Raw genomic sequence first — 27,389 nt, 5'->3', positions numbered from 1 at the left:
GGTACATTTATGAAGGTTTTACCAGTTCCGGCTTTAGCGGTCGGCATGTATGAGAACAATGTCACTTCCGTATAACTCGTGTACGTGATCTTTGTAAAATAGCCGGAGCGATTACGGGCTCAAAGCAGGAAGCACCTGTATAAAGGTTGACGACTGGGCGCGATTTTCACATGCATTTTTCGGCACGAGAACGCCCTGGAATGTCGGTTTCCGCTGTAGGATCGTCACTAACTGCGCATCCGGAAGACCTTCATTACTCCGTTTTTTTAACCTACCATCGATCACTCTGACACAAAATGTCAATCGTTTCAGGATAGCTCACAGTAAAGAAAAAAAAAATATCACCAATTTTTTTGCGCACACTACACCGGCACAAACCCTCAAAGTAGTGCTTGCAGCCTTTGCGTCGCTTTCATCTCGATCACCGGAAAACATTCAAGCAGCAGTGAAATCCAAGAAGAATGATAATCTTTGAGAAGATCGCTTGCTTTGTTCTTCCTTGGCTGTTGTTCTGCGTACGAAGGCCTCCAGTGACTCCGAAACCAGCAAATGGTCCAATCGACGCGTTTAAGGTAAGAAACAGTACAAAACGCATTATAGTCAAACCTCGATCTAACGAAATCAGATCTTACGAATTTCCGATCTGTCGAACAAATTCGGATTCCCTTGTAGGTGCCTGTACTGCGCAATGCTTTTAGGAATTCGAAGTAACGAAATAGGTTCAGCGCCATTCCCGATTTAACGAAACATTTAGAGAAACGCAAACATTTAAAAGGGGCAATTTCAAAAATCTCACCACGAACGATTATCTCAGCGTCGACACGACCGGGGTTTCGAACAATTAGAAATTGTACAGTTTATTTTCGTAGCACAAGAGCTGACTGATGACGCTCACGACCCAGAAACTCCTGAAGCTTGTGTGGCCGCTCCAGGGCAGTTCATGGACCCTATTGAGTTGCTCAGGCGCCTTGCTGTGGCTCACCAAAAAACAGAGGAGGCGGTGAACGTGCTTGCCTGCTACGAAAAGTTTATTCGCCCAATGCTAACGAAGCGCACGCAGGAGAAAATCACAGGAAATAAATTCGCTTCCCCCTGAAACCTTTACCGTTTCATTGTACTTATGTTTACCACGAAAGTTTACTACATTGCTAAATTATTGGATGGCGGCAGCTTTTGGATGCGCTTCCCTGTACACATCGAATTTAGGGAATCCCCTGCTTGTAAAATGACAGTCCCGATTATATGAAGTTCCCGATCTAACTAAACAATTCCTGACTCCCGGTGAGTTCTTTAGATCGCGTTCTACTGTATTTTGTATAAGTAGAAACGCCTAGTTCGGCCTATTTATTTGCTTATTTATTTAATACTGCCCACCTGAGTCCGGTGGCAATAGGTGGGCGTGAGAATACAAATGTACGCTAACAAGTACGCTATAGCTAACTGTACACATTAAAACCGCTACATACAAAAACCGACAAAAATAAAAAAAACGTGGTACACGTTAACAAATCTTCTAGTGAACCCATATGAAATAACAAAAGAGGGCATATTTCGTTGAGCCCTGGCCTGAAAAGAAAAGGTTGTAAGCCCCTAAGATATTTATTTCGAGAACTAACCAAAGATGTGCGGGAACAAAAGCTGCTTAGCTTGTAGCAGTGTCACTCTAGATTTGCGTGTCGTACCGTAAGCCTCAGCTTACTTTTTATTAAGAAAGTAGCGGGTTTTGCTGCACCAAATTTGTTTTTTGATTCATTGAGTAAATTACTAAAGTCTTAATCGGAAGAAAATGAAGTCCAGGCGAAGTGGGAAGGGATGGAATGGGGAAGTTTTAAGTTCAAGTTACTTCCGGAAACAATTGGATGCCTTTGTGAGCACTCAAGTTTGTCATGATCATGGTGATAAGGCTCTCCTCGGGATGAGTGGTCACCCTTGCAGTGCATTAATGTTGCAAGGCCAGTGCGCATGCTATAACTGCCTAGTGTTTGGAGCTTCTGAACTGCCCCATGCAACAGATAAACCAGGCATATATCGTGCGTGAGCTGCTTTGTGCGACCTAAGCTGCGTTTCACTACCACGGTACAGCTCTTCATTTCTCGAAGATTGCTAATCACTCGATGTCTCATCTTGCTCTCCTAAAGAGGCATTCCGTCGCTTGAAATATACGCTGACGAACTATCATGGCACTCACGAGAGAAATCTCATTTCCATTCTTCTATTCAATGTACCCTTCCGTCACGTTTTCCTGACGGGATACGGTAGCGTCCCCTGAAACTATTACACTAGAGCTCGCAGGCCTTCTGGTGTTTTGCACACTTCATGCTTGGGGCCCTTCTTGCCACACTTAAAAAAGGTCACTGCTGTAGAAAAAAATCTGTGGCAATTTCAGGGACGGGGCTGAATTTATTGCGTATAAATCATCTGGGCGCAAATGAGTAAAGGGAACTAAAACAGAGAGTGGTCTAAACGGAGCTGCCAAAAACTGATGCAGAAACACAGTAACAAAAGGGGAATCCACTGAAATCTTGCGATCGTGTCGCCGCCACGCGGTGCTCAGTGGCAAAATAGGCTCTTACATGGGTGATTTAAAAACAAACAAGCAAACAAATCAGTAATTAGAAAGTTATATAAAAATATAGACAAACAAATATTTATTTATTCAAAGAAATGCACCTAATTACTACTACTGCGAATCTACAGAGGAATTCCCTGAATTATCGCGTTAGCGGGAGGGCCGTGCGGCGGCCGGCAAAAACACTCGCATCGTCTGCTACATCAACTTCTGCACGCGGTGCCCATGCATGGTAGATAACGCACCCCATGGCTTGAAGGCAGTGCGCAAATGTTAAAAACAGGGCGTGAAGCGAGTAGTCCTCTGGGATAAAATGGGCACCGGTAGCGCGCCAGTTCGCGAAATTTATCTCTGTTCTCCTTATCTACGTGGGATTTGTCACGTTTTGTGAAAAGCAGTGCCGAGCTTCGGACTAGCACCTCCCTGCATGGGCACGCACTTACGTGGCGAAGGTTCAGCATAGAACGGAAGAATGTATAGGTTAGTGTAAATACATACGTATATAACGTATTCGGTGCTAAGAAAATGGCGGCGCGATGTTTTTTCTTATAATAGCAAACTTGAAATTTGCCCGTGATTGTGTGTTCCAAGAAAGCAGGAATATTGAATTGACTGTCAGAGTGTGACTGTTGCACGCCGTACCGAGCAGAAAATAAATTATAAATGTCAATATAGGAGCCCTTCAGCATAGTTTACCAAGTTTCCTCGGACATTAAAACAGAAAAACTAAAGAAAAACAGATATAACATGCCGGCACAGGTGGGAATCGAACCCCGGTCTTATGCGTGTAAAGCGAGCGTTCTACCACTGCGCCACATTTGAAGTAGTTGCGATCGCAGCGCCCCTAACGAATGTTACCCCTTTTTGGGTTCCCTTCTAATGTATTAAGAGTATAGGCCTGTGGACCACTCTCTCTTCTAGTTCACTCGACCCGCAGTATCAGGTAACCTCGAATCTACTCGCATTTCTTCGGTGGAGCCTTTCAGTGGTTGCGCGCTTAGATTTAATCGGGCGGAGAAGTGTCTATCTGTCACTTTATCTCCCGGTATAAACTTCGAGATTCTTCGTAGATTCTTGGGTATTTAGGCAAAATCTGAGCAGCGCAGCTACTTTCAATGTCGTAATAAGTGAATTCATCTGCAGGCATCCTACCAAAGCAACTGTGCGTCATCCACTAAGCAGATGTTTAGGGATGTGGCCTCCTTTCTACGGTTCCAGCAATGCCCAACAGTTACCGTTTCCAAAAGATGCAAATAGGCGTCCGCATAAAAATCAGATCACAACAAAAATAAGCGAATAAGTCAAACGTCGCCGTCTGTTTCCCTGGGCAAATACAAGTAGAACCTGTCGTAGCCTGCCCTGACAAAGTAGGATTTCGCTTCACGTGGCACCTCTGTTCATGTATCTCGCAAGCGTAACTTCCTTTCTTTCTCAAATATTTCATTTTTTGCATCGAGGCCATCTTTTTCTCTACCAGCCCTTTTCTTATCTGTCCATAACCACACTGCCTCTTTTTTGGCCACATCAGCGAGCTCCATATCGCCCGCAGCTTTGCGGAATTTCTCTTCTCTGACTCCTGAGACAAGTGACTGGACAGGATGCATAATGGCAGGCTCGCCAATCATTTGTGTCACGCGTGTGTCTCGAATAGCCAGACCAGTGGATTAGGGAGAGCCGCATAGCTTCTGGAAGAAAGGAGCCCGAGGCCACAGCAAAAGAAAGAATAACTTTATTTACAATAGACCGCTATGAATGTACATCGTTTGCGATCATCTTTGCCTTCCTTCTCTTTCTTTCTGCCGACTCCTGCATCGCCCTCTTCTTTACTCTGTTTATTGCCCCAATGTCCTGCGCAAAAAATGCAACATAGCTAGCCATAGAGCTTGCCGTGCAGCTAGACGCCATTCGAGCAAAACAACACGAAATCAAAAATTAATAGACCTGGTAAAAAGCACCAAAAGAATAAGACAAGCCGAAAGTAACTACAATAATACCTCTACACAGTTAATACTTAGAAACCCTGAACCCTGCCGACCTAATAAACCCACTGGTCCTAAACACAGCTTCCACAGCGTCCTATGGCTCCTAGTCCCTGGTGAAGGGGCTACTGCAGTCACTGGCGCTGACGTGGCGTAGCGTTTGTTGAGTGGCCGTGACGTGATGGTAGCCGTAGTCGTGATCTGGTGTGGTAGTGGTGGTGCCGGCGTCGCTCCGCCCACTTGTCTTGGGGCCGGCGTCCTCGTCGTGCTGCACTCCCCGAGTTTAGATTTGTGTTGCTGCCCTAGCGGCAGCGCTGGCAGCACTAGGAGCGGGTTGGAACCGAGAACGTGGCTGTGTGTGGGCCCTCAAACAAAGGTAGATGGCGCGTTCACTCAGAATGCAGGATGCCGACACGTTGCTGCTTGGGCCGCAAACGCACTTATTGGTGGTGCTCCTAGGAACCAGGATCGGTGCAATGACGGCTCGCTACCGCCCTTCTCTGTCCTTTTCCAGCTGTTCTGTCACGCACGCTTCGTCACCGAGCCACCAACGGTATTTCCCTTTGAATCATGACGAGCAGGAAGTGTCAAATGAAAGCAAAAGGACAGCGCTACTAACTGCCCTTGTACTTCGTTCAAGAGTGCACACAAATTAAGAAAGTTATTTTGCCAATTAGCCAATATAAGTGCACCCTCGATCAGTTAAGCACTTTCTTCTGTCATTGCACAGGCCATTGGAAACCTTCCGGAATTGGTCATTGCCTACACTACTAGCAGCTGCCCGAACTACCATTGTGTTAACGCCACACGAACACGCTACGTCGAGGCCACAAAAGAAGCCACATACGTGTGGTCATTTGACCCTTCTTCAGGACTCAAAAAGTAAGTCACTCAGTATAATACTTTTCGGTACGCTGCTATCACACCTAGCTTGAACGGATAGCAGGCAACGGCCTGAAAAAAGCTGGCTCCAAAATTACCACGACGGCAAATACCGCCTAATACTGAGCCCTTAGTGAGTTGATTCGGGTATTTTGGGTGAAAGTGCATACCTTGTAAAATAGGAAAGAAAGCACAACTATCCTGACAGAACGACTGCACTTTGCCATGAATAAATACGCTGGAAGCTTTCCTGGTAGTCTAATACAAACTATGGGATTTTTTTAATGGAAAGAATAAACCTCCAACATTACACACCAACCTGTTCTAACCCCACAAATATGGTGCGCCAAGCTGTTGAAAAAGCTTTCAAAAGGTACTTTCAGAGCCCGTGCTAGTCAGAATTCGAATAAAGAAATTGATGAGCGCCTGTAACGAAGTACATAAACGAATATGAGCTTAGGAAATTTTAGCTCTGCAATATGGTATTTTGTTTCTCTTCATTCCAAATTAGGCCTGTGAGATTCTCAGTAGCCCCAGCAATGCTGCTACACCCCTAACCTCCCTAAAATGTTGTATCGCCACGCACTTTAGGCGGCTTCTCTAAGTGATTACCCTTGTAATTTGTTACGTTTGCAAAAAGGCTCCCGCAACCCTGCCTTCCTTTTCGAGAGACTGCAAACCGCTAGGACAGTTAGCGGTTTGCAGTCGCTTTAGAGGCTTGCACGCTTCCCCAATTGCGATTACTTGTCAAAAAGTACTAAGCAGGATTTTGGCCAGGTTGGTCCGTAGACAATTAGGTAGCCCATAATCTTTACGTCTGATATGCTTTCCTCCACAAGCAGCAGTGCATGTCGCTATTCGCCCACTCTAAAACGTGTAAGGCACCGCATACCGCCGGGACATACTGTGTGATCTCAAATAGGCGGGGATGTAAAGAAACATGCGAACTGCGCGAAAGAACTGGTTTTCTACAAAAAATTTTAAGTGAAAGTTCGCAGCATTACTGTGCATATTTACGGAGAAAAACGGTGTGTTCAAGGCACAGTACTCAAATGCGCTATTCATGATGACTGAATACCAGTCGAAAATTCGAGAACCAGAAGAGTTGAGAGCGACAAGTCGGCGGGCTAGCGATAGGATGACACTGCGGAAACTATGGCATGCGGCTGGAATTTTAAAAGTAGGAAAACAATTGCGGAAACACTACTACTTTCAAACAGCTGGAATGTTGAATAACGTAACACATGTAACCATACACACAGCAGAAAATGGAATATTTCAATGACTCTTAGCAGCTTTATCACTTGTTCAGTCGGAGAGGTGCAATAAAACGTTATCTCAGACAAACTGGGCTCACGACAACAAAGTGGGCTGAGTCTTCTTCGTGCAATCATCGTATAAAGTTCGCAATGAACATTCAGTAAGACGACAACCTCATCCCTCTATGTTCTCGTTTTCCGCCCCTTATTCTATACTTAACGTTTTCCAACTCACGCAACTTTTCTATTTGCGCTTGTAATCGACGGGATAATCATAATAACAAAGGATTGGGCTGTTCATCGTTTGTGTTCTCACTATATAGCCATGTTTTCATCAGTATTAGGTCTTACATAAGTTCTAGATGCGAAAATTAGCTGCAGCGTGTTGGAAACTCGGCTGTTAGGTATTACATGTTGCAAACATGCAAAGTCACTGAGAAGGCCATCGCGTATGTCCAGCAATTCTTCGTTGGCCACTCGAGCGGAGTGATAACATTAAAAATACAATCATAGCTTGGACGTTTAAAGTTAGCAGCTCAGATGAGAGACAGAGTGTTCTTAAGGGCCGTATAGCTAGTTATGGGGGGGGGGGGGACTTGGAAGTGGGGGGAATGGCGCTCTCTGTATCATCATGCGCTTAAAATACAATTCCAAGGATAGCATGCTTATCTAAAATGTTACCTGTACCTTCCAAAGGCTTCACATGCAACCCCGCAACAGCTTGCTGGCATATTTACATTTCCTGCGTAGTCATTGCAGAGTGTTCCTCCGGAGTTTCCTCCTGGAGGAAGGTATGTTACTCGCGCCAGTTCACTGGTTAAGGTAAAATAATTGTTAAGCTTTTTAGATGCGAAGCATCTCTTGCTCGGGGGGATGTCCCGCGTCCGTGCCCCATCCACAGCGTCTCTGAAGATGATTGCGGCTGGATGCCCCTAGGGATTGGCCAACCAAAGAATCCATCACGAGATAGCTTCGCGTTCAACCACCGTCGTCATCTTCTCGTAGGGGAACCGCTGAAGAAGAAGAAGGAGAAGAAGACAAAGCTGCGAAGAGGAGGGCGTGTACGTTGCTCTCAGCCGGTGCACCAGCGTCAACAACCTTTACCTCAACAACGCTAACATAGAGACTTCCGATTCTACCACAGAGACGACAACATCGACAAGAACATAATGGACGAGTTTCGGTGCCTCGAGAACCACCGCCTACTCACCGTAACACAACAGTACTTGCGTGCCTTTGCCCCCGGTGTGGACCCGGACGCGGAATTCCCTCTGGTGCTAGTGAACACCAGATCACTCAACATAACGGCAACAGAATGGAACCACACAGAACCTCCATGATGCTTCGCACCCTCATCAGGGTACCGTACGGGAAGATGGTGTAATTTTTTGTCATTGAATTTTACTACTATTATTCTCGCGCTAAAGTGACGCCAATTTGAAGTAATTCAGTGTTTTCACAGGTAACTTTAATGTAGTCTAAGCTCCGGCTTTCTACTGGTGTGCAAATGCCTTACACTTCCACACCTGAATTTTTACCGTATTTATTGTTTGCGTTTTCAGTAGCAGAAAAAAGGCTGTTTTCAACATCAAGTTTGAAAACGAACCCGACAAGGCGCCCTATGTTCTTGACGGAGGTAAGAAGTCGTTTACCCTTTCCTACGAAGGCCGCATGTTTGAGACAATTACTGTGGTTTCTACAAAAAACCTCAAATGAAAAACCTCTCGACAGTGAAAGCTAATTAATTATACCTTCAATTATTTGAATTTATGGATATTTCAAAGTGTACAATTTGGTGCGGCGAAGTCTCCATAGAAGTATGTGGGCAAACCGGCCCTCTGATTTGAACTCGAGTAGGTTCCACTGAGGTTAATTCGAACTGCGCTCCACCATGGGGCGCCTTTGCCCCAGCACATGGCCAGAGAAGCGTATCCTCTGTCTGCACACGAAGCTGCATAGTGCAGAGAAAGCAAAACAGGCAGAAATTAAATTAAATCCCACATTGCGGGCAGTTTGGAAGACAAATTCTTTGCGAACTACGCGAAGGAGGACGCTAGTACAGTGGTCTGTGCTGTGCGCTGACAGATGACGTCATCATATCCCAAGTAAGAAGCGCATTACTTGTCGCTGCTAGTTACAAAAGTGTGTACGAGGACGAAGCATAGTGCGGCCGTCCCCTCAGAAGGCACGTTATAATTTAATACCACCCGTCTATTTTCCACTTGTGAAGAACGCAAAAATGAGGCCTTCCCCTGTATTCGTTCGTTGGAGAAAAATGTGGTGACTGTCGCCTTCAGGGACAAAAGGCTCGCCACAACCACGGACACAATAAAGCATTGACTTGTTTCAATGCCTTCTGCTTCCCCGTATTCCTGACTTTCATTGGTTCGAACTTTTATGAATTCGAGCTTAGGCGAAGTTCTTTACGGTTCAGATTAAGGAGCTTACAGAAACTGTGTTCTGTGTTCTCCGCCACATAAAGTGGCACTGAACACAGTCGCCATGGTCGCCGCATTGGCAAGGCATCCGACGTAATCGGGGGGCGTGGGCTCGGCCCCTACTCCGGACGCATTTTTTTCCCACTTGCTTTCTTGCATAGAATTAAAATCTTAACTTCGGTACACGTAATATTAGAAAAAGCCAGACTCTTCCGCTATGCCACCGTTAAGGCGTGGACTGGTGGCTTTCCTTTCTCAATTTTTTCCACGAGCACCTCACTCTTAACCTTGCTAACCTGTTTCTCTATGTCTGTCTGTCTATCTATCTCCGCTCTCTCTCCCTCTCTCTTTATATATATACGGGTGTGTGTGTTTGTGGTGGGTGTGCGTACGTGTGCATGTGCGCGCGTGTGTAATATGATTTATGTATACATATCTAAAATTTAAATCAGTGTATTCGTTTTCCGCTTTTAGATGTATGTCACGACTACCAAGCGTATTACCCCTACTCTGACTACGAGACGTGCCTCGTCGCTGTAGTTCCGTACTACTTGGACACACGTGAGCTCCTTATTGTTTCCCCATGTGATATTTTTCTTTGCCAGACTGTATTTTGAAATCGCGACATCGTATAAAACACGACACCCCAAAAGAATTGCAGAGAGAGATACCTTGACGACAAAATTGTCCAATGCTTTGAAACACCGCGTGGCCGTGGTGCACCGGGTAATGACACAGAAAATTTTAATCGGGACTCTCAGCTCAGCTATTTCTGTCAATCATGTGACCAGGGCTGAACACGGCAAGAACTCGACAGACAGTGGGATGGTCAGGATGGGTGAGAACAAATGTGGGGGTATGTATGTTGGTGCACAGACAATCAAAAGCAGTGAATAATCCGCAAGCTTCTGGTGGCTGTGTGTCACGTTGATTGGCCAATCTCGATGAGCAAGTACATTAGAACCTTGTTAGGGGTATATTCCGACCTAACGCTAACAACGCGTCAGGTTACGTCGATCCCATATTCGTGCTACTGCGGGATTCAGTTAACGAAGGTGGACGTCAAGTAAATCGGGTGGCTGAGGCCTCTGTCAGGTCACGTTCGCCTTTAGTCTCAGCCTCCCCTTGGATTTTGCCAAGAAATAAAAAAATCAAATCAATTGAAAAAGTTGTAGTGGTACCCTTAACGTCGGCCAATCGTATGCACGATGGGACGTGAGGTCACGCCTTACCTGTGCCTTGTTGTGCCACAGCGTCCGGCCCAAATTCGTTGCACTGGGCGACGCGCCGACAGCGGGGCTGATTCACGCCTCTACCGAACCAAACCAACCTGCCCGCGGCAGACATGCCGCTACATGCCTGGAGACGGCTCCGCTGAGACGGTGACGGCGTCTCCTTCCCTTTCCCCGTCGAGGCGGCTCGACTGATGCAATTGCTTTGCCTTCATTCGCCGGATTCGAACCTCGCCCAGCGAGAGTCCTGATTGAAGCGATTCAAACTTCTCGCGGCTGCAAGGACTCCCGGGGGTTTAAAACACGCCCGGAAGCGCAGTGAGCGCGGCACTTATCGGCGACACTTTTTGCAGGCACCCAGTAGAGAGGTGCTATCGCCTTTGTGCGAGCCATGTAACGCTTCTGTTGCCCTTGTACCTACTGTATATAAATGTTGCTTGAACTTTTCATGCGGAAAAAGGCTATTCACCTTTCTCAGTTGTGCATCAAGAACACCGGCAAGTCACAAGGAATCTCCGGTGGCCCCGTTTGTCACAGTGAGTGCATTTTACGCCAAGATTTCAGGCTGTTTAAACATCGCATCAGGCTAGGCCTCACGAGAGGAACGTTCCAAGGCCGGCGAAGGAGAGCGCCTCGAGGAGCCAGTAGCACATGCTCGCACCACGCGCATGAGCAGCAGCGCGAGCTCTTATCGGCAAGCTGCGGCTGCCCAAGAGCTCCACGAGCCGGTCCAGCCGCAGCTGCTCGTCGCCGACGCAAGCTCGGAGATGCCTGCGTACGTGACCGGGACCCCGACAGCCATGGATACGAGTTCGGCGCCGGACCAGCAGCCCATATTGGACCGCAGTTCGGGCCGCACGGCAATTGCTGTCCCGGGAGCGGAGGAAGAAAGCGCACAGGAGAATCAAGCCGGCTGGGTCTTGGCGACTCAGCGTGGAAGGCGATCACCGAAGGCGAGCACCGAAGCTTCGCAGCAAGCTTCAAAGAAGCCCGTCACCGGTAAGAAGACTTTCCAACCAACGAGGGCCCAGTTTGCCCGTAGAGTGAACGCAACCATCGAGAAGGCAGCACGTATGCCTAACAAAATGGCACGCAGCGAGTTCAAGATCGTGGTTAGGCCTCGCGGCGGGCTGATCATCGGCAAGACCAAGCCAACGGAGCTTATGAGCGCCATTGCTAGGGCTGCCGGAGTGGAAATGCAAGCTTTTGCGGAGGACATTGCCTGTCCAAACATCGCTCAAAACATTGTTGTGATGAGCACCCCGAACGAAGAGCGGGCCCAGCGCTACTCGGCGATTCGGGCCATCACCATGGGAAATCAAGTCTTTGAAGTGTTCGCGTATCACGCAGCACCGGAGAACACAGCCAAGGGTGTGATTCGAAACATTTCCATCAACGACACCCCCGAGGACATACGCCGGTATGTACTCAACAATTTCAATACTACGGCGATTGACGCTCACCGAATTGGCAACTCGGAAGCGGTCATCGTGCTGTTTCAAGGCAACAAGGTCCCGTCATACATAAAGTACGCGGGAGTGCTGATCCGGTGCTATCTGTACCGACAGCACAGAGAAGTTTGCAGAACGTGCGGGCAAATTGGACACCGAAAAGATGTCTGCCCGTACCCAAACGCCCGAGTGTGTTTCGCCTGTGGCAAGCACAACCCGGGGCACAATCACGAAGAGGAGTGCAAACCGCACTGTAAACTCTGCGGAGGCCTGCACCCAACGGGCACGAAAAATTGTAAGAACAAATTCAAGACGCCGTATCTAGTCAAGAAACGGCAATGGAACCGCAAAGAGGCAGAAGAGGCAAAAGCTAAGCCTCAGCCCGCCATGAAAGTCAGGCTTTCTAGAAAGGACGAATTCCCCGAACTCGCTCCTCTCGGAAACCACCAACGTCAGCAGCGGAGCCGCAGCAGAACGCCAGCCGCTGCTGTTGCTACCCGCAACGCGGCGAACCGCGATAGGACGAGAAGCCGATCGCGCGATGGTGTGACGCGAGCCAACACGTCATGGGTCGCGGTGGCGGCAGCGGGCGGCGGCTCCAAGAAGAAGGCGCGCTCTCGCTCAAGGAGTACAAGAGGACCTCAGAACGAGATCCAACAATTGAAGAAAATGGTGCGAGAACAGCCGGACGTGATCGCCAAGTTGACCAAGCAACTAGAAGAAATCCTGCTTACAGGAAACAAGCCTACAGCAACAACACCATGTGTCCAAGGGAAGGTACCCCAACCTCCATCCCTCACGCCGAAACACCTGCAACAGCAACAACCAGAGAACAAGCCCGCCACCCCAGAGGAAGCGAGCGAAGAGTCTCTGAACATGGAAGACGAAGCCGACAGGATCTCTTCGGTATCGTCCCCAACAACACAGACTACGAGTACACCGTGCAGCATCGGCTGTGCGGTCCGCATTCGACGTATCACAGAACGCGTAGACAGGCTCGAGAAACGCGTGGACGCTGTCGAACACAGAATGAATGCCAGATTCGACCGGCTGGAGAAGTTCCTGTTCGAGAAACTCGGAGCTCCCTCTGCAGCCACCGGCAACCACGGCAACAACGGAACGCAACAACAACAACCATGCCCACCCCAACCAAGACAAGCCTAAAGATCTGGCACTGGAACGCCAATGGCTTCCAGTGCCGAAGAGCCGTACTACAGCAACACCTGAGGTCCATGAAGTCTCCCCCTGACATTATCATGGTCCAAGAAACACACACGGAGCAAGCACCAACCTTGCCGGGATACCGCACACACGCCAGCCCTCCCAGCGCACGGGAATGCGGCACGGGAGCAGCACAGGGGGTCTGCACCTTTGTCCGCAAGGGGATCACATTCATAAAGCACGAACACTTTCTCGGCCGCAGCACGGCAATCGAGCTCTGCGTGACCGAGGTGGTGATTGGCAAGAAGAAGACTGAAACCATGCTCTTCATCAACACCTACAGCAACCCGCAACACAGGCAACAGAAATTCAAAGCCCTGTTTCATAAAGCACTGAAGACGGCCCCCAGCGACACGATAGTGATCGGCGGGGACTTTAATGCGCAGCACAAGGAACTCGGATATGGCATCACGGCAGCCAAGGGAAGGGACCTGTTGGACGATGCGACGGACGCGGGCTTCATCCTGCTCACCGACCCGGCCAACCCCTCCCGCATCGGCACATTGGTTGCCCGGGACACCAACCCTGACCTCGCATTTGTGCGGCTGCCAGATGGCAGACCCGTGCAGTGGAGGAACACGGGCCACAACCTGGGCAGCGACCACCACATTATCGAGGTAGAGATCCCCACCCTGGCTAAGGGAGGCATTGGCTACCAGAAAATCAAACACAGGCTAACGGATTGGCACCGGTTTCGCGAAACGAGCCTGGGCACCCAAATCACGGACATTGAAGACTGGGCGGAGAGGCTGGTAGAGGCAACTTCGCAGGCTACCACAGAGGTGGAAACGGAAAACACCATTCAGCGTATGGACCCTCGCCTCGCTCACATGATCGAGGCGAGACAAGCATTACAGAAGAGATGGAAGCGGCAGAGGCACAACCGCAACCTCAGAAAGAGGGTAGCGGAGCTGAACCGCAGCATCGAAAAATACAGCAGGCAGCTCTGCGCTCAACAATGGAACGCCATCTGCAATGAAGCGGACGGGCAGTTACACGCTGGCCGAACGTGGAAGCTGCTCAAGCACTTGATGGACGAATCCAAGAGCAAAGACTACCAACAGCACAGACTCTCACAGATTGTCTACGCTACCACCAAGCAACTCGGAGAAGAGGAGATGTGTAAACGCTTGAACGAGCGTTACCTCCCCAGCACCCCGAGTGAAACGCACATAGACTACCAGGGACCGCCCAACCCTCTGCTCGACAAGGATATTGAAGAGTGGGAGGTTCGCAAGGCGGCCCAAGACCTCAACTGCAAGTCCGCAGCCGGCCCTGACCAAATCACCAACAAGGCCCTGCGAAACCTAAATGACGAGGCCATAACGGCCCTCACCAACTACTACAACAAGTGCTGGCGCGCCGGAACACTACCCAAGCAGTGGAAGGCAGCCAGAACAATCCTAATACCAAAGCCGAACAAGCCACCCGGCATTGAGAATCTGAGGCCCATCTCCCTCACTTCGTGTGCGGGAAAGGTATTGGAACATGTCCTAAACAACAGGTTGCAAAGGTTCCTAGAAGACCGCAACATGTACCCGCACACAATGCTAGGGTTTCGAGAGAAGCTCAGCACGCAAGACGCCATGCTGCTAATCCAGCACGAAGCCATGGACACCACCACAGTCAACACCGGGGACAACCGCGCCATCCTCGGCCTAGACCTACAGAGCGCCTTTGACAAGGTGCGCCACTCTGCGATCCTGGCTCAAGTCAACAGACTGGGGCTCGGAGAGAGGACCTACAACTACATCAGGGACTTTCTGTCACACCGCACGGTGATGCTACAGATTGGAAACCTACAAATGGAAGAGCGGAAGCTGGGCAGCATCGGCACTCCGCAAGGCGCAGTCATCTCGCCATTTCTCTTCAACCTGGTGATGATTGGAGTCGCCGAACGCCTGAACCAGCTCCCTCAAGTCAAGTACACCATCTATGCGGACGACATTACCCTCTGGGTCCCCGGGGGTAGTGACGGCCACATTGAATCCACACTACAAGAGGCAATCGACAACATCGAAGACTGCCTGAAAGACACGGGACTACGATGCTCTCCGCAGAAATCGGAGTTGCTGATACTACCACCGCCCGGGCGCCTCCGCAAGCGAGCAGCGGAGGACGCCAAAAAGATCACGCTGCGCACGGGGGACGGCACAGTCATACCCCACGTGAAAAGCATCAGAGTGCTCGGCATGCACATCGAAGCCAGCCGCAGCAATACAACCGCAATCGACCGCATGGTCACCAAGATGGGGATCGCAACGCGTCTCATCAAACGAATATCTACGCGCAGACAGGGAATGCGAGAAGCAAACCTGCTGCGCCTCTTGCAATCATTTGTCATGAGCCACGTTACATACGTTGGTGCGTTCCACTACTGGAAACAACAGGAGAAGGATAGGATCAATGCGGCCATCCGCAAATCCTACAAGGCAGCACTGGGGTTGCTCAACAGCACGAGTAACCAGGCCCTTGCCGAACTGGGGGTACACAACACCCTGGACGAGGTGAGTGAAGCCCAGCTGGTCTCCCAGCTCGAACGCCTCGGTTCCACCAAGACCGGCAGGGCCATCCTCCAGAGGTTGGGCCTCAACCCACCTCAAGTTGACCAACATCAAGATAGGATCGTTCCCATAGAGGACGACATCATTCGCAAGATCAAGGTGCTCCCCTTGCCGCGTAACGTCCACCCGGACAGGAACGCGGAGAGGAGAGCGGCGCGAGCCCGAGCGCTTGCCGAGGCACACAACAGTGACGAGGGGGCAGTATACGTGGATGCAGCCAAGCACCGCGACCGTCCCAACACATATGTGGTGGTGGTCGTACGAGCCACCACCGGGGAACTAATGAACGCCTGCAGCATCAAGGCCCGAACGGCCGCGCAGGCAGAGGAGGCTGCCATAGCCCTAGCGCTAGCGAGCAGCCCCACAATCACCACGGTGCTCAGCGACTCGAGGACCGCAGTAGCAAGCTACGCCAGGAACGCCGTGTGCAGGACTGCAGCGAGCCTGCTCCCCGAGCGCAAGGAGACTACAACGCACATCCGCTGGTTCCCCGCACACGTGGGGGGCATTGCGGGTGGCACCGTCAACCGCAACGAGGAGGCGGACGCCATCGCACGCGAGCTCGCGCACCGTGCGGTGCCCCCCTGCCCATCGACTGCGGCGGAGATCATGGAGCCCCTGACCAACTACGGGGACATCCTTCACTGGCATCGTGCGGGAAGACGCGCCCTGCCCCCCCTCACCCGAGGCTCAAGAGGGGCGAAGCCGTCCTCCTCCGTCAACTACAGACTGGATCCGTGCTGACTCCAGCGCTCGCGCGCCACGTGTGCCCTGGAACTTACGAAAGTGCAGTGTGCAGTGTGTGCGCGTTGGTGACTGCAGACCTGGCCCACATCATGTGGGGATGTGAAAGACACAGTGCAGTGGGGAGCCCAAAAGAGCTACCACCGGACATTATAGGACTTGTGAGCTCGCCCGAATACGAGCGGCAACTGCTGGCAGTCCAGCGGCTCGAGGCTGCTCTGGCCCGGCAAAGGCGAAAAGGAGACCCTCCTTCGGGAGGGGACTCGCCGAGTAGCCTGAACCGGTGCCCAGGCATAGCTTCGGGGTCTGCTTAGTACCTAGACAGGGGGTGGCGAAGCCCTGCGTGGCCTGACCCGCCTCCCCGCCGGAAATTTTCAATAAATGTCATTTTCTCTCTCTCTTGAACTTTTGGTCGGCTCGAGAACTTCATCGCTCTGCTCTGCGCCGCGTCAATAGCGGACGGAGCAAGGCAACTTGTCTACACCAGTGACTGCGCTGAGATGGCCAGTCGAAACAGTGCTGACGGTTCTGGGATGACTGATTTACAACACCCCGTAGCCCCATCACATGTCAGGGCCAATGCGGACGTTACGCGTACGCATATCTACAACCTCAGCCAACCACCGCTGCGGCCAACTTGTGCGTGAGCTAAACGCATTGCACACACTAGGGCTACGAGACGGGCACCGCATCTAACTTCAATGGCTACCAGGCCATTCCGGCATCCAGGGGAATGTCATCTCTGACGCAGCAGCGAAAGAGGCGCACAATCTGCCTGTGTCTATTGGAATCCTGTATTCCAGACAAGACGGAAGTACGGCCGTGAATGCGCTTGGATGGAAACTGCAGTTATCAGCTTGACAGGACCCTCTTAAGATACCCTTGCCTCTGCACGCGATTGGCCCTCAGTGCAATTTCCAGTTTCCGCGAGGTCTAAAAAAGAAAACTGAGGTTGTCCTTCACCGACTACGCCTGAACGTTGCCTTCACTGGTAGTTTTCTTTTTAAGATAGGCTGGGCGGACTCGCCATTGTGCTCTGTGTGCTCTGTGAGAGACGACATACAGCATGTCTTGTGTTACTGCCCGAAGCGTACAACTCAACGCGAAACAGCTAAAAGAGCTCTAGTGCGACTGCTACGAGGACACTCTTTAGAGCTGCGTCACTTTCTTGGTCCGTGGCAAAATCACGCTGACGCCGCGCGAGGGACAAAGGCTCTCTTAACTTTTATGTCTGACACGGGACTAACCGATGTTCTTTAAACTTGGGATCCTGAGATTTTTTCTCCTAGCGCTGTAATTTTTTTCTACGTTCCGAACTGATTTTATTTTCTTCTCCCTCTTATTCATTGTTGGTGCGAACTCCTTCCCCTCTTCTTTTTTTTTTACCTCACTATGTTCACCCCCATCTGAAGTAGCAAGCCCCGCCGTTTGTGGGGCTAACCTCTCCAGTATTCATTAAAGTTTTCTCTCTCTTTCTGTCTCAGCCAAAGGGATGATTCGCATCTGCAGTTTTTAGTACCATTTTGTAGTCACGCCACCTACGCAGTGCGGAACGGCTCCCTTCATGCTTTTTTCACGAAAGTAATAACAGCTTATCATTGATACGTGAGAGGGAAAACACACGGGTTACTAAATTTGCAGTGGTAGTGGTACTCAAGTAAGTATGTGGGCGCTTAGGATGCCTTCGCGGTATTCGCCCGAGATTCGCTCCCACGTCGGTGCTCCGTTACCTGCCAGATGTTTCGTTTCAAACTAGGTGGAGGTTCTGACGTCAAAAGGCATTTCATTTTTATAGAACACTGTCCTCAAATTTATCCAAAGCGTCTTCATCACCGTAAGCGCAGTCTGTGAACTAGGTGTCCAATCACCAAACCACTGCACCTTGCCGAGGTGACTCAGTGACTAACGCGGCTTGGATTCCTGGCCGCGGTGGCCTCTTTTGTAGGGGATTAAAAAATTGGTGCAGCTTCACTAGTGGTGCAAGGCTGGAGGAAGAGCACAGCTGGAGGCCCCTGTCCCTTCGTTGTAGACCCGGCTGTCGCACCTCACATGGATTTCCGAACTTACCACCGAAAGTTCTGTATGACTGCAGGCCCGGATAGTTTTGTCCACAGCCTTTCGCATCTATCCCAAAGTGGATTACGTTATCACACGCTAGAACTCGAGGTAACCGGCTTCACGAACTCGGCGTCTGTAGCACGAGCTGTCCAGCCCACCCCATTTGTGGTGGCTACGCAGGTGAACTGTATGCTTGTTTTTATTATTTTTTTGCGAGCTCCTCAGAGCGGTTCTTGTTATGACATTGCAGACATCGCGAAAACACACGATTTGGCGGGAGAATCAAAATTTTAACCTATATTGTTTAATTTGTCGGTGAATAAAGCATTGTTTGCTTCCGAAAAAACACTGCGGGCACTATAAAACACGAAATCTTTTGAATAAAACAAACTTGTGTCTTGTCTGCATGGCCCCTTTAATAAGACGAGGGACCCAGGCTCGATTCCAACCAAGGGACGCTTTTCTTTCTTTCTGATTGGAGGTTTTCTATTATCGTTGGACAACTGACCGCCGGGATAAACAGCTCCGCTTTTTAAAAGCAAGAACGGGCTTGTGTCGAGAATTCGTCGAATGTTAGAAATACGCAGGTGGTCAAAACGTTTTCGCTACGGCGCGCCTCCACTACGGCTCTCCAGTAGGGTGCGCGATATCTCAGGTGGACATCGGCACGTGAAATCCGTAAAATGTGATTAAACCACAGGTAAAACTCAGAGGCTCTTGAAACTCTGTACGACTGTTGCGTGGCCAAGCGCGTGTGTGTATGCATAAAATGGCGTCGTAATTAAATAGGAAACGGGCAATTTTTGTTTCTGAAGGGCTGTCATTTTCAGTTGTTAACTCCCTTGGGAGGGTGTGTGATAATGCAGGCAGGCATTAATTCCGCCGTATCTAAGGCACCGTGAAGTCTAGCCAAACGATGCGCCAAGGAACGTCAGTTTTATGGTACGGATCGCTACTGCTACCGGCAGTTGATGTTATAACTGAAAGTCCTAGGTCAGGTCGGGCCGTCGGATGCCCGGTGAGGAAGTTGCGCCTACGCACACCTAGCCTTCCCTCCCATAAAGCGAAGGCAAGCCAATGCATAGGAGCGTTCGCGGCCGACTGACGCTCTACGGATAATGGGGACACAACCAACCTCGTTCTGGGAACCGCACACGTATTTTTGCAAAACGGGCAATTTAGATTTGTACAGTGGCATAAGAACTGAAGGTGTTTTGTCTCTAAAGCACTCTAGAAGATGACCTTGCATTATATCGATGCACGAATTCAGCTGTGGGCCCCATTTGCCTCACCATTGTTTTTTTAGGCGGCACACAGGAACAAAGAACCCCACAAAAGGACCTATGATCCCTCTTCATTCCCTCCCTACACACCTCCTTTCGCCCCCACCCCCTCAAAGGGCTTCGTGATACCCTTATTATAAAGCATATTCATTTATTACTTCTTTAACGTGTGTCAGCAAGACATTCATTCGCTTATGAACTGCGGCGTTCGGCCTTTATGATTTATTGAAAGGTGTATGTGATGCATCAATTAGGCTATTATGCGGCATGAACCATCAACAATGGCGTTAAATGGAACGTGGCATTTATTATACACGGCTGCACAGTACTGAGAATATATGACCAAGGTTTTGGAGTTTATATCTGTTTTCATGAGATCCAGAATTTATTTGACGCCATGGTAAAGAAACGGATCTTTATTGCATCTTTCTACCCGGTGCCTCGTATCCTTTGTTACGCGGTCTGTCTTTTTTAACGATTCACTACAGAGACACTTACATGTGTACGTCACGATTACTTATCTCTCTCGCCCTGGGCTGCGTAGCGGGTTGGTGTATCGTAAAGCGAAAAATTCTTATTGTTATTTACTTTGCGACACCCTTTCACAATTTAGCTATATCCAGAACGGTATGCGCTGGTGCAAAGAAAAAGTGCCTACCACCATTAAAACTCTGTAACCCACCCAAGTCAACTGAACACAGAAAACGTTATTTAAAATATCTGCATAGTGCAGTATGCTGTTATAGTCACAAATACGAGTGTGGCGCTGATCACTGATCGATGTCTCCTATCACCCACAATTAAGTTACGTTGTTTGGATGGCTCACCAAAATTGCTGCATGTGGTTACTTCTTTGTAGCGGCCCCTTTTTAGTGCATCATGACTTGGCTAATACTTGGCCCTTAAAATTATTTTAACCGCATAGCTGTTTAAGCCACCACACATCGTCCGGTGGAGACAGAAAACCCCGTGCGCACGTCAGCGCGTGCCTCGCGGCGACCACCCGGCGCCCCCAGTGCCAGGCGCCGGGCACAACCTTTGCGGAGTGCCTATAGCAAAAAAAAAAAAATCCCCGCACCTCTCCGAGGGGGATTGTGAGGATGCAGAAATGCATTGGGTGCACCGATGAGTGTGATGCGATTAATGGCGAAGAGAGAGGCGAGAGTGTGAGCGTAATCATTTATTTTTTTCTTTTCCCACACCCGTCATTTCCGCTTCGTTATAGAGAAGCGTCTTCGAGACCGCGTTGAACGCAACCGCCAACTGCAGAGGATCGTTCACGTCAAAGTCGTCGGGAATCGTTTCGAACTCACCGTCAGCATCATCGACGTCGTCTTCCTGCGGTTCCTCTCGTTCGCCGCCGTCATCGAAGTAATCGAGCCGACTCCAATCGACCCGAACGTTGATGGCGCGATACAGCGGGGTGTGTTCCAGGTGCTTGAGCCAAGCCAGGATGTTGCCGCGCTTCGCCAACCCGCGCTTGTACGTTGCCGGACTCATCAGCCTCCGCTTGATGCGAACGTCGAACGCAACGTCCTCGGGTACCATGCGAGGAAGGCACCGCAGAACCTTCGATACGTCGATGGGCACGTTCACCGCCTGTCCCTTGATTCCAAACTGCCCGTTGCCTCGAGTCAGCCGCCTGATGCTCATGAAGGGGAGTCGAGGCGCGATGAGCCGCTCTTCGACCGTGTTCAGATCGAGAAGATGCGCCGGCCGAGGAGGATAACGGTAGCCAAAACTCACGCAGCCCTCCTCTTGGTTGGTTGGTTGGAACCAGAAATCAGTGGCGCGTACCCACTCTGGGGGATTGGCCAAGTCAGATTGGGGAAACTGGTCAAGAATTCAAACTAAGGGTAAAATAGAGCTGTGGAGTGTGAGGGAAGTGATGTTGGCAATTTTGAGAAAAAAAAACAAAACAGAAAAAAAAACTATAACATACTGAAGTAAAAACAGATACTACACGTACCTCCTCTTCGCAGCTTTGTCTTCTTCTCCTTCTTCTTCAGCGGTTCCCCTACGGGAAGATGACGATGGTGGTTGAACGCGAAGCTATCTCGTGATGGATTGTTTGGTTGGCCAATCCCTAGGGGCATCATGCCACAATCATCATCAGACGCGCTGCGGACGCCGGCCAAGGGACGCACGACAACCCCCGACTATAATGCATTTCTGCATAAAAAAAAAACATACGGAGCGCCCATGAGCGCGTGCCACGCCGCTACTGTTCCGCGCCTTCCAGGCTTGCGCGTGGGCTTACGCCACATGAGGAGCACCCGCCTTCGTCGTCGTCGTCGTCGCGTAGCCACCGGCGCCCCACGTGTCCGCCGCGCCAAAGAAGAGGAGGACTAATGCGTCAAGCCATCCGTTCACAATCCACACGTGGAAATGGTAACTGGACCAGCTGATTAAGAAGTGAAGGTCTACCGAGGCGAGGCCGTGCTACAAGAGGATTTCCCTACGCGGCTGTGCCGCGGGAAGACGAAGAATAAAGGGGTGACGATGATCACTACTGAATAAAACAATGAACATACTTTAATGTTCTTTGCTTTAGAGGGCCGTTCAAAACGGTTTTGCACTGCTGAGGTTCGGCTTGTCCATCTCTCCTCGGATCCGCTGTCAGTGTGGGGAGAGGCTGGTTCAACCCCCAGCTCTGCTGTTTCTTGAACTTTCGCGCACTAGTGTGAGCTGCGCCATTTTTTTACGGGAGAACGTTCCTGGACTAGTACTCTACCGATTGTCCACACAAAACCGCACAATCAGCTACGCTATTTAAAGCCCCTTACCTTCGTGGTATCAAATCCTCCCAAATTACCCTTTGTTCTGTTGGAGACACCTGGTTTATCGCTGGGCAGGCCATTTACTCTTACGCGTTAAAAAATCAACTTCTAGGGAACAGGGTGCGAAGGGGATATACGCGAGATTGTCTCCAGAAGATTTTCATTGCAGCAAGCAGATACCTGGCCAATAGTTCAGTTGTCGTGTCTTCAGATACTCAGGTACAATTTAAGAGCGGTTATAGCTCGTGTAGTGTATTACTTCCCTGAGGGGGCGCACCCGGACGTCATCGCGCGCGTGCGTTTTGAACGAACATGATGTGACGCGCTTAGTGCGAGACAGCGTCTGCTTTTAGATGCGACGCTGAGAGCATCTCTTGTCGGCGGTATTGTCCTTCCTGCGTGCGTCCGTCGTCGGCGTCCACACTCTCCTCCGCTCACCCTCTCTCCTCTCCGATAGCGAACACTCTCTCGTGAGGGGCATTGGATTGGATTCGATTGCCTTGGCTTGGATTGGATTTGGATTGGATTGGATTAAAGTGGATTGTGTTGAATTGTGTTGCGTCATAGCCGCGGCAGACGCACTGGCGCCGGCGTGTGCCCCCGTGAGAGCGAACACTCTCTCTCAACATCTGCGGGTGTGCGGCCCAGCGCGCTCTCACTCTGCCGGTAGGCCGCGCTGCGCGCGGTGCTGCGCATGTGCAGTACTCTCTCTCTCCGCGGTCTTTTCTCCTTCGGGCGTGCTGCGCATATAACCGGTGTGCCGCTCTCCGGCGGCCTTTCGGTCGACGGTTGCTCTCCGCTTGCGCTTGAACCCCCCTCAGCGTCGCATCACACCAGGGTTCCCGCGGGAGGAGGTGGGGGTAATTTTTTTGGCTCGTGGTTTCGTTGGCGTCACTGCAGTAGTTTATAAGTGCATTAGGTATGAAAAAATCACGGGAACGACAAGTGTCACATTCAAAGCACTCGCAGACTCACACTCTTCGCACCGCGTGGAGGAACAGCCGGCTACGGTGATGAGCTGTACGGGCAACTTCCGTTGTCGTTCTTCAGTTGCACCCGGGTATAGGAAATCTGTAGCGTAAGCTACACTGGCCGAGGTTGAGCAGTTTCAAGTGGACCTTGAAGGGCCGTGCTTCGCAAGCGCGAGGAGCATTGGATTGGATGGAATTGGATTGCATTGGATTTGAACTGAATTGGATTGAAATAGATTAAATTGGATTAGGATTGAAAATCCAAACCTATTGGAGTACGGGTGTGCAGAGAATTGGGTCTGCATATTTGCCGGTCTCAGCATTTCAGAGGAGTTACGTCATAGCCGCGGCAGCCGCAGTGGCGTGGGTGCGTACCGAGCTGTGCGCATTCGTTGCGCAGTAGTCAAGTCTGACGCTGCGCCGGAGCCACTTGATAGCCGATTCACGTGGCTCCTGGAGAGCCGTGCTGCGAATGCGCGAGGAGCAGTCACTGGATTGGACGAGACCGGACTGACTGGACTGGACCCGACTGGACTTGATTGGATTGGATTGGATCGCTGAACGTATATCCTGGCATAGCCGAGCTAAGCCAGTGATAATTTGTTTAGTTCAGGGCACCGTGATTTTTTAAAACCAAGGTGATCAATCCTCGCGGGGTAAATTGAGCATTTAGATCACAATGCTCACAGGCAAAAAGTTGAACTGGAAGGGAGAGCGACAGCAAATAATAACACAATAACACGGATGGCCTATTGTATACGCTCAAGTTTGGAGCGACTGAAATTCCGAGTACTTTCTGAACCGCTTGTTCCTTTAAGCAAACCCGGCAAAAAAATTTGTGATTATAACCTAAGCGTACACAATACCATGCCTTGGTTCTTGCTCCGTAAAATATATGCAGTTAGCTGTAAAAAGAACACACATCATGCAATTTCCTCTGTTTTACACCGTTCTGGCTGCGTGTAGGTCGCACTAGCCGCGAAGTTAGCAGTGCAGTAAATTAAAAGTAAGAAATGTTGTCCGATCTGCTTTTTTGGCAATGTTAAAGTTGTGTTGTTTTTTTGTAGATGGACTAGAACAGGTGTTATTTGACCTTTTTCTATCAGAGAACAAAACGCGGCATTTCCGAAAAAAAGTACCTCTTTAATTCGTGATGTTCTATTCTTGAGTTACAAATCACTACCGCAAGGTCGACTTTAAGTATATTTCTAGAAAAAAAATGTATCAAATTTGGTTTTGTTATTTTTCTTGCACGTAAGACAATACATCTGACTTAATGAGGTATGACGCTGAATTGTCTATATTCATCATGGAAGCGTATGTTACATCTAAAAGTGTTTTATACCAACATTGACATACCTTCACGCATCAAGAGGGCATCATCATCCTACACTGAATGCTGCATGTGGATATTTTTCGGAGGTTTTGTGTGACAGTGTCTGTTTGACGTGAAAAAGTTCCGTAAGCAACTAGCGAGATGCCCATCAGTTTTCTTTCCTTTCTTTTCAGTGTGCATACTTTTTGTTGAGCGCACGATGTTGACGAACGTGCCGAAACCCTGCATGGACGCCTTCTACTCCGCATGCGACACTGATAACTCCACCGTGCAGTCCTGTTAGTTTACCAGCTAATTATGAGCAGAACAAGAAATCTCCCCAGTTGACCCAAACGTACACATATTTGGTACTTCTTGGCTGCCAAGATTCATTATTCTGGTAAATAAAGCTTGCTTGATGGTTGCGTCTTGGTGCACGGTGTCAGTTTCAAGGGTCTGTATCTCTGGGTAGGAAAGGAGTGGTCACAACAAACCAGCGAAAGACGTGGTCGACGTTTGATGCGGGGCTTTGGTCGTTGCGACGTAGAGAATGAGCCCGAGCACGAAATCAATAACAGAACCGTTGATATTATGCTTAGACAGCAAATAGTGCCCATTTATAGATTACGCTAAACACCGAATAATCAACCTGCATGCTTGCTACTTTAAGAAAAATACAAAAACTTGGACTGTTTGCATTGTTAAAGATTGCAGGTGAAAATTCATGTACTGGCAACGACCAGGTTGTGGAATCTTATTGCGCAGCACAAACTCGAAAGTGGTCCTGATCCCCAGTTAACACAGTACGAGTTGGGATGCATGCCAGTGCTAAGCGTTTCTACTGTAGCCCGATGTTGTGAAGAAGTCTGCTGGCGTTTGAGCTGAACGTAGCGATGGCACACGATGCACTCCTCGACAGCGTTGTCAATTCAGAGTTCCAGAAGATTACCCTAGGAGCATAGGCCGGAGCGAGGCCTCGTGGGTGCAGAGCAGAGAAGTTGAACGTAGTAACTATGTCATGTTGTGCAGAATTCGGCACGTAAAGTCGCGTCGATGATGCGCATTAGGGGTGTTCATGGAGCCCGGGTCCTCGGTTATTGCAATAGAAGAGAAAAGAGGTATAGCTGACTTAGCGCCGCGTTCTCTGCCTCTTCCGTCGTCCGTGGCTTTGATAGCATATTGTACCGTAATACATTATTCGTTAGGTAGTGGTCAGAACGTCACAGCACGTTGCGCAGCAAGGCGAAGAGGCCGCCGCCGCAGCGATAAGCGCGCACCACGAAGGAAGGCCATGAGGCCCCGTGCGGCGCAGAAGCCTGTGCCATAGAGTAATACGAACATCAAGCTGTGGTCCCTCGTACAGCGGCGGGGATTAAACAATGCCGTGAGGCGACGAAGCGGAAAAACGCTACTGTTGCGTACAGCTTCGCTACCTTCAGTGTGAGCTTCTTCATTTTTGGGATACGGCCGGTAATTTCCCGTGTGCCTTTTCGATTCCTTCCCTTGTTGTGGAATCTGTTCAATAACCTTGAGTTTTTTTCTCTGTACAAATACCCCCAGTGTGTCTACTCGACTGTTCCGACTGCTTATTTCTAATTTTCTCGCTGACCATTCTCCCATTTGCTTCTCTCCTAAATCCCCCATCACAATCATAAACAGTTTTATTTATACCTGATTCGACGCCCTGGTACAAACTGCCTGTGACGGCATCATAGTAACTAGCTGTTGGCGCATAGGCATGTAGTATATTTTTTTCTGCGTCGCTTCTTTAGCTTGATCACGACCAGTGCGACTATTTTGTTGAAGTTGAAGAATTCCTCGACGTTCCCCTGCTATATCTCTGTTGATTAAAAATTACACCCCGTGCTCTGCCTTTATGGATGTCCTCAGTAGCGCATAATGTCCTGACTAGTGAGCTCCATGACGCGTTCAGCGGTTCTTCTATTAATGCGTGGCATTCCTTGCCGAGTGCCCCAACAACCAGGACCGTGCAATGCTCCGAATTTCCACAGAACTGAAGTTATCCCAGAAGTTGCACCTTATAATCGTTAGAATTCGGTAAATGCAGATTACGGTTGGCGGAAATTTTGAGCAAATTATTAACAAAAATATAAAAGACAGTAAATGTCAAACTGAACAGCACCCTGCGTTTCCACAACAATGCGTACTTCGAGGAAGTTGCAGCTGTAACCGTTATGATAGCGTAAAAGGATATATTTGGTCGAAGAAAATTTTGAGAATTAAAAAAAATACAAAATAAATAAACAAATTACGGCAAATAGCGAATATGTAACGCCCTGAATTTCCACAATGTTTCCGATTTCGCAAAGTTCCAAATGTAATCGTTAAAATAGCGTTAATAGAGATAACTCTTCTAACTAAATTTTGAAAAATAAAAAATAACAAAACTATTGAAGAAAAGCGTGTAATCGCACACCTTACCACGCCCTCCCTTTCCGCAATATATTATTAAATGGAGATAAGTAAATAAATTTTGAGAAACTAAATAAAAGAACTAAAATATTTACAGAAAATGGCAAACCGCGTAACGTCCTGCATTTTCACAATTATGCAGATTTTGCGAACTTTATAGCTGTAGTCGTTATAAAAGCGTAAATGGAGATAATTGGTAGAACGAAATTT

The 27,389-nt window shown here is 49.4% G+C and overlaps 1 protein-coding gene across 1 annotated transcript; it reads left to right on the top strand.

Annotated features, from left to right (window-relative positions):
* Positions 1-368: 368 nt before the first annotated feature.
* LOC144167122 (uncharacterized) lies at positions 369-25,127 on the top strand. The gene is made up of 5 exons (XM_077696497.1): positions 369-572; positions 5,279-5,430; positions 8,252-8,325; positions 9,602-9,688; positions 24,941-25,127. The coding sequence occupies exons 1-5, from the start codon at positions 462-464 to the stop codon at positions 25,048-25,050; spliced, it is 534 nt and encodes a 177-aa protein (XP_077552623.1). The 5' UTR covers positions 369-461; the 3' UTR covers positions 25,051-25,127.
* Positions 25,128-27,389: the final 2,262 nt, after the last annotated feature.

Source organism: Haemaphysalis longicornis, unplaced genomic scaffold, assembly GCF_048455015.1.
Source record: "Haemaphysalis longicornis isolate Haplotype H1 unplaced genomic scaffold, Haemaphysalis longicornis Haplotype H1 scaffold_2, whole genome shotgun sequence".
Lineage (NCBI taxonomy): Eukaryota > Metazoa > Arthropoda > Arachnida > Ixodida > Ixodidae > Haemaphysalis > Haemaphysalis longicornis.
Note: the sequence above shows the minus strand (reverse complement) of the source record. Positions and strands in the feature narration are given on the sequence as shown.

Coding starts and splice junctions, on each gene's coding strand:
- LOC144167122 (XM_077696497.1), top strand. CDS start 462: ATGATAATCTTTGAGAAGATCGCTTGCTTTGTTCTTCCTTGGCTGTTG. Junction 5,431..8,251: donor CCTTCTTCAGGACTCAAAAA/GTAAGTCACTCA, acceptor TTGCGTTTTCAG/TAGCAGAAAAAAGGCTGTTT. Junction 8,326..9,601: donor GCCCTATGTTCTTGACGGAG/GTAAGAAGTCGT, acceptor TTCCGCTTTTAG/ATGTATGTCACGACTACCAA.